Below are 12629 nucleotides of genomic sequence, written 5' to 3'. Positions count from 1 at the left end.
AGACATGATGAACATTAGATCAAGGCCATGTAAGAAGAACTAAATCAAATTGAGAAAAATGACACATGGGAACTAGTTCCGAGACCCAAAAAAATGTGATTGGTACAAAATGGGTTTCCAAAACAAACTAAATGAAGATGGAAAGGAGACCAAAAACACAACAAAGGTAGTGTGAAAAGGATATTCCCAAGTTGATGGGATAGGCTTTGAAGAAACTTTTTCTCCGATAGCCAACATGGACGCAATCAAAATGCTCTTGGCCTATGCATGCTCTAAAAGAATCAAATTTTATCAGATGGATGTAAAATCAATCTTTCTTAATGGGAAGCTAAAAGAAGAAATTTACATAGAACAACTAGAAGGATTCCTATTATCAAAAGATGAAGTATGTTTTTAGATTGAATAAAGCCATGTATGTATTTAAGCAAGCCCCTAGAGGTTGGTATTGAAGATTGGACAAGCATTTGCAGCGACAAGGATTCAGAAAGGGAAATGCAAATAATAATATTTACATAAAGGAAGATCTAGCCAATGTGATCATCATTGAAGTACACATTGATGACATCATCTTTGGAAGTGATGATGATAGATTAAGTTGGAACTTTGCAAAAGATATGCAAAATTAATTTCAAATGTATTTGCTTGGGGAGTTGACTTTCTTATTGGGACTCCAAATATCTAGATGGGGGCATTTTCATCTCTCAAACCAAGTGCATAAAATAAATGTTGAAGAAATTCAAAATGGAAGACTGCAAACCTGTGAGCACTCCTATGGTCACCGAATGTAAGTTGAGCAAAGAAGATGAATCCAAAAAAGTAGATCAAAGACTCTATAGATCAGTGATTTGTAGCCTACTCTATGTGACAGCTTCAAGACCAAATGTGATGCAAGCAATTGGACAGGTGCAAGATTTCAAGCAGCATTGAAGGAAACTCATGTTCTAACAATGAAAAGATCTTTAGATGTCTCAAAGGATCAACAAACTTTAGGTTGTGGTATCCAAAAGGAATGGAATTGACACTTGTGGCTTACATAAATGCAGATTGGACATGAACTATAGATGACAGAAGAAATACAAGTAGAGTAGCATTCTACTTGGGAGATTGTTTAATATCTTGGTTGAGCAAGAAGCAATTTTTAGTATCCATGTATACAACAAAAGCAGAGTACATTGCAGTGCAACATGTTGTACTTAGATCCTCTTGATGAAGCAAACCTTACCAGATATACAAGTAAAATATAATGAGCCTATTTTGATACATTGTGACAACACTAGTGTAATAAACATTTCCAAGAATTCAGTGACGCATCCCAAGACCAAGCATATTCCTATTATGTTTCACTTTCTAAGGGAGCAAGTCACATAAATGAATAGAAAATTAGAGTATGTTGGGACGAATGAACAGATTGTAGACATCTTCACCAAACCGCTTCCTAGAGAGACTTTTGAATATCCCAAACAAAAATTAGGAGTAATTTCTACTTCAAATTGATTTGCACAATCTTCTACAAAGAAAGACAAGGGGAGTTACCCTTTTCCATTGATGTCAAAGGGGAGAAAAAGATCAAGAAGCATAAAGACAAAGGGAGCATGTTCACAAAGGGAGTATGATGGTTGCCATAAATGACAAAGGGGGAGATTGTTGAAATAAGTTGCCATTGATGTCAAAGATTGTCCAAATGAAAGAGAAACTTACCTATTAAAATAGAAAATTTCGAAATAATGTTTTGGATTTTTTATGCCCTATTTGGGCACTATCTTTGAATGCATTTTTACTCCAGTTATCTAGCTCAAATGGAAGCATAACAAATTTGGTTGGAAAGCTTGTTCTGAGACCTTTCCAACAATATATGGAACTCCAATTAACTCCTCACAATTGAAGAGAAATGTTTTTTTCGAATATTCACTCTACATTCTGCCAACGACACATGCCAGCCCAACCAGTGGACAAGTCGACCTAGTCTAGACCGCAAATGTGCCATAAATAGGCATGAGAAAGAGCATTTCAAGTCACTCACTCAAGCAAGTTCAGGTTTGTTCAAACAATTGAAGAAAAGGAGCTCATTTGGAGAGACATTCTAGGAAAGGATTTTGGCACAATTTTTTAAGGGATTTTGGCTTATTTTGGAAAGGTTGTTTGGCTTATTTTGGAAGGATTCTTTGGCACACCTTTTGATGGTTAGAAGGTTGATTGCAGACCTATTTTTGAGAGCCAAATATTGTCCCCTTTGAATGTCGAATTTCAAATTTCTGTAGAGATTTGAGGGCCAAATTTCAAGCATGCCCTGAGAGCAATGACCTATTCCTATTGAGGCTTAATTTCAAGACCAAATTCTAGTACAAAGAAGGTCGAACTTAGGCTTGTTTTGAGGGCCAAATCCTAGTGTGTTTGAAAGCAAGTTTTAACTATGATTTTTATAGATCTAACATTGTTCTCTATTTAGGAAGTGGGACCCTATGGAGGAGGTAGAGTTCTAGAAGTCAAGTTTTAATTGCTTAAGGGTTGAATTTAGATGCATTGTCCAAATTGCAGTGTTGTTTAAGGCATATTAAGATCAATATTTGTTGATAACAAGGTTGGGCTCAAGGATCATTTGTTGAAGGAACTTTAGTTGCTAAGAAGGTTGTATCTGGGACACTGAGTGCTTGTGTAGAGACAAAGGAGTAGCTACCAAGAGGGCAGACTTTCTTTGACTAATAAATACTCTTGTACAAGGTTTGGTGTTGATAAATCAAGAGGTTGGTACTTCCTAATTGTTGGTGTTGATAAACAAGGTAGTTGGTGCTTCCTTTCACTTTGTTGACAAATTTGAATGTACTTTTGATATATATTAAGAAAAGTGTTTTGTGGCCTTCTCCCACTTTGGGCTTCCACAAAAATTTGTGCCCTGTATATTTATGTTCTTTGCTTTATATATGTGGATGCATTTACAAGATTTTGAAGTTAAAAATTGTTAATATTGATTCACCCCCACTCTCAATATTTTTAAATATTCCAACAAGAATGCCCCAACAATGTTCTCCAAAATAGTCATAGTAACCTTTAGGAAGTATATCCACAACTGTCTGGGAACTTAAACAATTTGATCATCTATTGAAGGACTATGTTACGATATCATGGCTAATGTTCCTGAGAAGTCAACAACCGCAAATATCCCTACCTAAAGAAATGCATACTTTGCACACCATTCAATGTTGCATTTGGCCATATTCTTTGCAAAAAATGTAGTGTAGTAGATGTGACTAAAATAGTGATTATTATCAATCTAGAGGATCCAACCAACATTCCCACATTGTTGTTGACCCTGGACAATACTCAATACTACTAGAATTTTATCAAAGTGTATGTTGTTATCACAAAACCAATGGAGCACCTTCTTAAGAATTTGTAAGGCTTCGTTTGGACTATAGAATGCCCTCCTAGAAGGATTGACCATGGTGCAACTTGCTCCAAAAGTTAATGCATTACCTATTGGGTAGGCACTTTTAAGTCCTTTGTAGATCATTTTACACTCGAGTACTTGGTGAACAAGACAATCCTTGAAAACTCATTTATTGATAGTCATTGTTGTTCCAAGGGTCTAACTTTGAGGTCTTAATGAAGCCAAGGACCATTGGGTTAAACCATTTATTTAGAGTTTAAACTACGAAGTTGGAGGGTTGCTTAATGACCAACGATTAGACTCTAATTTGCCCACTGTGGAAGTGGTACCAAATTACTTGGAAGACATCAACATCTTCTTGATTACACGAATTGTGCCTTAGGGATGCTTTGCGGTAACAAAGAAACAACTCGTTGTAAGGGTTGAAAACAATTAACTAATTGTAGGACAATTATACAAGTTGGAGATATACAAGATAACTAGAAGTGTTTTGTGGACACCATGGAGTATGGCCACAACTCAATAAGTGTTGCAAGGAGGATTATGGTGAATCATAGTGTTCAAGGATGCAAAAAACTATGGTAAGTGCTACGACATGTGCCAACAAATAAGATGACCTTCCAGTAGGGATGATTGTCATTACACTTAGTAGTTGCATTACAACCCTTTGAAGAATGGGTGATAGACTTCAAAAGAGCCATCGACCCTCTGCTAGGTACTCTAGAGCATGCTACATCATCACCATCATTGATTATATGACCCAATGGGTAAATGTGACACCATCACAACACTAGCATGGATACAACTACAAGGTTCATCTTTGAAAACATGTAATGCATTTTTAGTTGTCCCAAAAGCTTGATAACTAATTAAGGTAAGCATTTCATGAGCTTGAACATTAGGACAATGATTTAGGAACTTATGATGCAACATTAAACCCAACTATCTATATCATTCACAATCGTATGGGATGGTTGGAGCATTTAACAAGACATTAGAGCACAACTTAACAAAGATTTGTTTTTTCAATAGCAATGACTAGGATAAGTGAATAACAACATTACTCCAATGCTTTCTACCTCATCAACGCAGCTGATTAGCTCACTGACGGGTAGAGGTGAAAACAACCCAACACTATAATATGCATATAGCTACAAGATTCATATTTGAAAACATCATATCCAAGTTTGGTTCTGCTGGAGACTTGGCAACTATTTAATGTAAACATTTCATGAGCTTCACTACTAAAACCATGACCCGGGAATTTATGATGCCATATCATAGCAATAACCCATATAATGTGCAAGCAAAAAGAATGGAGGAATTTAACAAGATATTAGAGTAGGGCTTACTAAAGGTTTGTGTTGTCAACTATGATGACTCGTATAGCAAGAATATAGCTACAAGATTCATCTCTGAAAACATCATATCCAAGTTTGGTTCTGCTGGAGACTTGGCAACTAATTAATGTAAAAATTTCATGAGCTTCACTATTAAAACCATGACTCGAGAATTTATGATGCAATATCATAGCAACAACCCATATAATCTGCAAGCAAATGGAATCGTTAGGGAATTTAACAAGATATTAGAGTAGGGCTTACTAAAGGTTTGTGTTGTCAACTACGACGACTCATATAAGCAGATACCAATGTTACATTATGACCTGCTACATCATTGCCATCACTAATTACCTCACCAATGAGTAGAGATAACAACAACCAAGCATTATAGCATGAATACCTGTCACATGGATTTGGTTCAAGTTCAAGTTTGACAACAATAAAGCTCAATTCAAATTTGAATTTAGTGATAATGTTCAGATAAGGTTTTTTCATTAAGTTCGAATATATACATATTCTAAATTTTCAGTAAGTAAAGCAATGCTCTATTGCTTCACTGTAAAACAATAAATAATGCTCTACTGACACAGTAAAGCTTACCATGAAATTTATATAAACTACAAAGAGAATATAATTCGTACTCTGTGTTACTGTTAATGTCTACAAAAGAATCTTCTATTAAGGCGCACAAGAGCCTAGAGAAACAAGGAATCTTGCACACATATATTTGGCATATGAACAAAAACTAAAGAAAGAATATAAAATAAGGCAAAAGCTCGAAAGCCGAGGCTCCATAGGTGGGAGAACCAAACTCCCATCTATGCATCAAAGAATTAAGACAATTCCACCATATAAATATCGTCCGTCACCTTTGTGACATAATATGCAAGTCAAGTTTTAGTGATATTTGGGAAAAGATTCAACAATATGTTCAGTGTCTCTGACGCGTACTTTCTCGCAAATAAGTAGCAAGGTTTCCGCTCGCCGTTGACCATGCAAGGACGAATGGTCTGTTGTTTCTGTAAAAGCAGAACAAAAACGATTACATTATAACTTGACTTATATAACTGGAGCCAAAAAGCCTATGAAAAAGAGTAATTTACCATCACTTCCTGTCCGTAGTCATACACAAATGGACTAATAATTTATATATAAACAAATCAGACAAATTAGGTCAGTAGATGAGCAACAACCCAATTAATTGAGACATTGTGATAACATTATGGACTGATGATACAAACTCCAAATATTAATAGAAATGGCAGTACAAGGTAATAAAGAAAATTTACTTATTACCAAACAAAGTCACAAGCATAAACAATAGCATTTGAAGAAATCTGCCAACATATCTTGAGAAATGTTTGTATATTGTTCAAATACATTTGTTTAAACTTTAGATCAAGAAATCCATTGCCCATCAAAACACAAAATATTTGTGCAAGGTTTTTGGATCACTTCCTGTACGTAGTCATACACAAATTGACTAATAATTTATATAAAAACAAATCAGACAAACTAAGTCGGTACATGAGAAACAACCCTATTAATTGAGACATTGCGAAAACATTATAAACTGATGATACAAACTCCAAATATTAACAGAAATGGCAGTACAAGGGAGTAAAGAAAATTTATTTATTACCAAACAGAATCACAAGCATAAACAATAGCATTTGAAAAAATCTGCCAATATATCTTGTGAAATGCTTGAATATTGTTCAAATGCATTTGTTTAAACTTTAGATCAAGATATCCATTGACCATCAAAACACACAATATTTGTGTAAGATTTTTAGATTACAAGCACAGAAGAATCTAGTTGTCAAAAGAAAACAAGAATAGCAATTGACAGCATGACACACAGACAGAATGAGAGAAACAAGACTGATAAATAGAAAAAAAGAGACTAACTCAAATTGTTATTTCATTCATTACCATGAGTACATATTTATAAGACTCTCTAGGAGAAAGTAATGCGCACTAGATTGTGGTTCCTTGCGCATGCACATAAGAGCAAAAATAAATTGCCAGTGTCAGTCAACTAGCCATAAATGATGTTGCTATAAATGGAGTTAGTGAAGCACAAGTGAGAAATCATGCATGTATGTCATGCATGCAGATCTAGAGTTCCATGCAACCAATGCATGCATTACTCGACTCCAAAAATAGAACTGAACACTACCAGAAAAGTGTGCACCTGTCTAGGAGGCATATATAGCCAAGAGAGTGCGCTCTAAATGTCATGTCACTGCCTTGTCACTACCTGCTATAAGTAGACCATGTTGAATTTCCACAGCACTAGAGAGTCTAGGTTTGGGTTTTATAATCTGACACAACCAACTCAAATGCCACAACAATACTACTTTGCACAGTGGAATAAACACAGCAGTAAATCAAGTAGTGCACACTAGACAACTTTTTACAATTTTAAACCCAACTTTGTTATATTAGTCAATATTTAATACAGCTGTCTAGAGCTCCCATACCAGGGATCATGGCCCTCATACAATCACTGATACAAGAAATACAACTAGGGTTTGGTGTCAGTCCTTTGACAAACAATCTACCCTGAACAAGATACAAACTGACCTACTCGCTGATATAGCCGGCCTCATCTCCTTTTGGTCAACGTCAGCTGGCCCTTATGCTTCCAATCTGCACCTCCACTAATCTGCTTCTATCAATGATCATAAGACCTTCAGGTCACTGAACACGGCTCCAACCAATGCTGCCCTCTAGCTGCTCCTTAGTCCAAGTCATCAGCACATAGGGACTTTTGTTTGCTGTTCACAACTCCGTTTGTGAACAGCTCTTGGGTTGCCCACTTCTGCCTTCCTCTGCTGCCATATGAAGACAAGTCAAGGGCAAGGAGGCTGCCCACTTTCACTGTAGAATGTCCTTCTTCAACAGTAGAATAGGGCTTGTTCACTAGCCCTCTTTGGCTGCCACTTCTTCCTTCAAGGGACCAACCACTAGGCCAACCAATCTGTCTCTCCTAGCAGACTTGAAGTCGTGCACTTAGAGCTCCAAGGACACCTTGTTGCCCTCCAAACAGACCTTAAGATGGCCTCCAAAACTCTGTCCAAATTGGACACTACACCGACCTAGCAACCATCAAATTTGGAAGAACAAATACATACCTCTTCATACATCACAGGGCCTGTGCATACGGATGTAGGTTCTCAGGCTGGTTAGGGCTTTTGACAGTCCACGTCAAGCCTACCTTTCTGCTCCACAACCCTCCTCAAGTCTGTGGTCCTCCTGCTTCAAGCTTTCTCCATGTGTTGGCTTCTACCACTGTTGACAACTGTTTTACACCCTTTAGCCCCTCCAAACCAGAGGCCACAGGGCTCGACCCCTCCTTCCATAACACACGGAAATTGTGACCAGATCTTTGGATATTTTAGCTCCTCAAACATGCACAGAAAGACTGCCCTTGATGCTCCTCCAAAACTTGACCTGCCCTTCTACCAATCTCGGCTCCTAGAGAGTTACAAGAAGAAACAATGGTCTGCAGGTCGCAGCCTATTTCAAATTCCCTTCTACCAATCTCGGATCCTTCTTAACTTCGTCTAGTTCCAATGGTCTGTGGGTCGCAGCCTATTTCAAATGCTCTCCAATTATGATGAGTTGCACTTGGGTGATGACGAATGGAGATGCTCCTCTCCCTTATTTATATGCTTTTCTTGGCTAACATCTAGCCCTTCCATGAGGGTTTTTTCAATTCACGGCCAACTTTATCCTCTAGCCATTTAGCGCACATAAAACATAAATAAATTATTTTCTCAAAAACGACAAGGCCTCTCTTGGTGTTCTTGGCAGCCCCTTGCTCCATTAAGGGTGCCCCATATTCTCGAAGTGCCAAATCACAAAAACCATGCTTGGTTTCACACCCGCAAGTTTGGGTGCAAAACCCACCTCTTGGGCACTTATAGCCCACAAGTGACTTTGTGGTGCCAAATTCCTCCACAACTCTATACCCTAGGGTTTGGAGTACCTCCTAAGCTACCAATCTCAACAGACCATCTGCTAAAAATAGACATGATACAAATAGCAGTACTATACAGTATTAAAATAATAAAATGTGCATGAACACCAACACTTTCAATATATTCACATATGCTAACTGTTACCACCAAAATTTTCAACTGCTTTCAAGAAATATTTTCCCATTATCTCAAACAACCATCTTGTTCGAACTGGAGACAAATAATGAATAACAAAATCCCACATAAAATCAAAAACAACGGCAATGACAAACAGAGTCTAGTGCCAATCCCTTGATTTCTCCTATGGTGGATCTGAAAAGAAAGGAATAGACTTATCTTCAAGGACAGAATGAAGATATATGGAAGGAACCAAGTTAGCACCTAAAACAAATACTTCAGTCCTTGGCATGGTAACGAAAGCCCAAAAAAGAACACCAAGAGCAGAGAATTTTGGCCATATTGGGCATATATCTAAAAGCCATTGGAAATATATATATATATATATATATACACACACACACTTTTCCTCCCCTCAAGCTCGATCTTTATAAGCACGGTCTCTGCCTCCACAAGACTTTAACAAACTCAGTTCTAATGGAGCATCAAAAGGCAACCCAGGGAGAGGAGGGGCACAGGAAGAGACTTTGGAGATACCCTAGGGAAACATTCTAAAACTTTTGCAAGATTCCTTGTGACAAACAAATAATGCAGTTGAATTAAAGGCTCTGGAAATTCAACTTCTCATTGCCACTACTCAAAACTATAAGAGACTTAATACGGAATGATACTCGCCCATCCTAGTGAATGCTCTTAAGCGTGTATTGAATGGAAACAATCTAGAAAAAATGACAAATAACTAGAGGGTTACCTCTGGATGGGAATCCATTAATCAAATTCTCTTGATAATCCCTCTCCATGTTAGGTGCAATGCTAATCGTCTTGCAAACAGACTAGCCAATGAAGTGGTAAACAATGAACCCCTCTCCATCTTAGGTGCAATGCTAATTGTCTTGCAAACAGACTAGCCAATGAAGTGCTAAACAATGAACCTCAAAACTTAGAGGACAAATGGGAAAACATGACTCAAAACAAACTAGAGGACTGCATGAATATTCAAAAATCAGATTTGCCACCACCATATAGGGTATTATGGGAACAATCATTGACTTTAATTCAGTGTGGTACACCATCAAGATGAAGAGTACACCTGTCAATCTCACCAATAGGGGGCAGCGGGATTGTATCATGGAAAACTGTGTTAATATGAATGCAAAACAAGGAACATTTATTGTGGTTAATTTCTCTCATTTGGAGCTCTGGTAACCAAATACCCTATGTCAAGATGATCAATTTGCACAGCTGCTCCCTTGAAATGGAGATAGAGTGAAAATTAACTCCAAAGGGAAACTGTAGCAAGGCTCTAGAATTGCAGGAAGGGTTAGTAGTGTTGAAACTACCTCAGCAGAAGTTTGGGTTCTCACTGGGATATCAAAGCAGCACATTTTGTTTCCCCTCGGGTCAAAACCTTCAGTTTGATACCTCTAGGAGTCGAGGTTTGCAGTGGGCTATAAGTGAGGACCTTTCTGGGCCCTTTGAGTCTGTTTGGCAACCCATCATGGTTTGAAATCACCTATACCTCAGTCTATAGTCACAGTGTCTATTCAGAAATCTAAGATGAACCAGCTGAAGAAGGTAGCAAAACTTCTAGGGGAAGATGACCGAATGTCCGTAGTGAACTTCCCACTCTACATCAAAGAGTAACCCAGGCAAGGAAAGAATCCATGGAAGTAGATGGCAGCTACCACAGGAGGTTTTCCACAAACATCTCACTAAGGTTGAGGAAATTGACGATAAAGTCGAGGAAGAACAGTGTTGAATTTTCCACCTCACTTAAGAATCAGGTTTGATTCTAATATCACGATCACACACACACTCAAATGCCACAACACAAGAACTTTGCACAGCGGAATAGCATACAACAATGAATCAACTAGTTCACAAGACAATGTTTAACCTAAAACTTGTTATATTACAAAACTTAATACAACAAATGTAGGGCTCCCGTACCAAGGATCATGGCCCTAACAATCAGTCCTGATACAAGAATAACTAGGGCATGGTATCAACACCTATGATCACTAATCTTTCCCTGAACAAAGTACACTTGACTTGTTGAAGGTGCACACTACAGTCCTTTCAGTCCACGAACCTTAAAACACATATGGCGGGTACTATGCCTTCTCTTTTGTTGCTCACAAGTTTTCTAGAACCTCAAAAGTACTTGTATCCTCAGTTGTCAATACACCTCTATCAATCACTCTTGGCTGCTCCAAGACTACTGAACATAAGTTGCCTTCACACAATGTCTTTTCCTGCTCCAAAAGGTCACTGTCATAAGGTATTTAAACTGTCTTCCCTCCAGTTGTCCTTTGCTCCTCAAAGACACTAGCACATAGGGTCTTTATTGTTGCCCTCTTATTTTTTCTCTGCTGCTCAAAGAGGACAATACTTATGGCTCCCCAAAATTGCCCTAACACAGTGACAAATCAGCACCTTTGTCACTCTTCTTAGGGCAAGCCAAAATTGCCCTCACTTAGTCCACAACTTTGATTGATCTAGGGATTCCAACACTCAGCCACTTAATAGTCCCTTTCTCCACAAAAGTGATTGTTCTTAGGTTGCCTTGAGACACCTGTCCATAAGACATGAACAGACTTCCACCCAGCACCCCTCCTTGAAAATATTGCCACTTGACCGCTTAACAAACTTGGTCCTATGAAAAATCTCAATCCAGGATTGTTTTGTGCACTTCCACAGGAAACTCGACCCTTATACCTCCATTGCAACTACTCACTACTTTGCGTATAGAGTTTTATTCACCTTCGCTCCACTCTTCATGAACTCAACCCTCATTCGACAAGAAAGACACCCTCTTGGCCTCATGCACAAGGGATTTTGGCCTTCCTTCCTCCTTCAACCTGTACCAAAACATGAGACAAAAAGAAAAAAGAAAACACTAATTTTTGCTCCTTATCCAACTCGACATCCTAAGGTATGTGACCTCCTTTAGCTTTGTCTTTACTTGAGTAGAAATGCACTTGTGGTAGCCTTCAAAGAACTAATCTCGTCTCTACTTATATCAATCTTGGTGGAGTCTATTTTGCCCTCAAGGGTCACTACTTCAACCAAGATGACTTGGGTTGGAGAGCTCAAACACAGATAACATAAGAGATAAAATTATTTTTGTTGACCTTTGACCACACCATTGAAGCCATAGTTGCCCGTTAGACCCTCACAGGTGCCCCACATGCTCTCAATGATCAAACCATCAAATTCTCCATTCGGTTTCACGCCCACAACTTTGGGTGCAAAACCCACTGCTTGGGTACACGAACCCACAAAGCCCTTGTGGGTCAACCTCTCCCAAACCCAAACCCTAGAGTGTGGGAGTACCTCCCAAGCTACACAGATCAACACTCCCTCTTAGCGAGGGAGGTGCTTCCAACAATCAGAAGGATCTCGTCATCATTGCTAGCGACACTAGCCCAATCTCTGACATTCACCATTGCAACATACCCTATAGAATGAACCACGATCGTCTCGATAGTCTCTCTACCACCAAAAGCTTCCCACTTCTTCCTGTCGTAATAGGCCTTCATCCCATCCCACGATTCTGATGCAGGAGCATCCTGCTCAGAATATTATTGTTCATTTGGTTGATTTAGGGGGTGATGTTTTTAATTATTTTTAGGAATTTTGTATAGATTGAGTGAGAAATCTATGTGTGAGGTTTTCAGTTGTGAAATATTCTCAACTATGTGAGAATATCGGGGATAATTGATATGTGTAGATCTCTTAGAGATCTTAGGGACTACGACATCCTCGGATAGGAATTAGTTGAGTAAATTATGG

The 12629-nt window shown here is 38.4% G+C and overlaps 1 protein-coding gene across 2 annotated transcripts in view; it reads right to left on the bottom strand.

Annotated features, from left to right (window-relative positions):
* Positions 1-5184: 5184 nt before the first annotated feature.
* LOC149178162 (glycosyltransferase BC10-like) overlaps positions 5185-12629 on the bottom strand; it is an 83047-nt gene continuing 75602 nt past the window's right edge. For both annotated transcript variants that reach the window (XM_089420289.1, XM_089420290.1), the window contains exon 11: positions 5185-5747. In XM_089420289.1, the coding sequence (XP_089276415.1) occupies positions 5619-5747 (129 nt within the window). In that variant the 3' untranslated portion in view covers positions 5185-5618. The remainder of the gene's footprint in view (positions 5748-12629) is intronic.

The sequence above is a fragment of the Pinus tabuliformis genome, chromosome 4_1 (genome assembly GCF_031772625.1).
Source record: "Pinus tabuliformis cultivar Carrire ecotype Pingquan chromosome 4_1, CPIR1, whole genome shotgun sequence".
In the NCBI taxonomy this organism is placed as follows: Eukaryota; Viridiplantae; Streptophyta; class Pinopsida; order Pinales; family Pinaceae; genus Pinus; species Pinus tabuliformis.
This window is presented reverse-complemented; position numbering and strand designations above follow the sequence as displayed.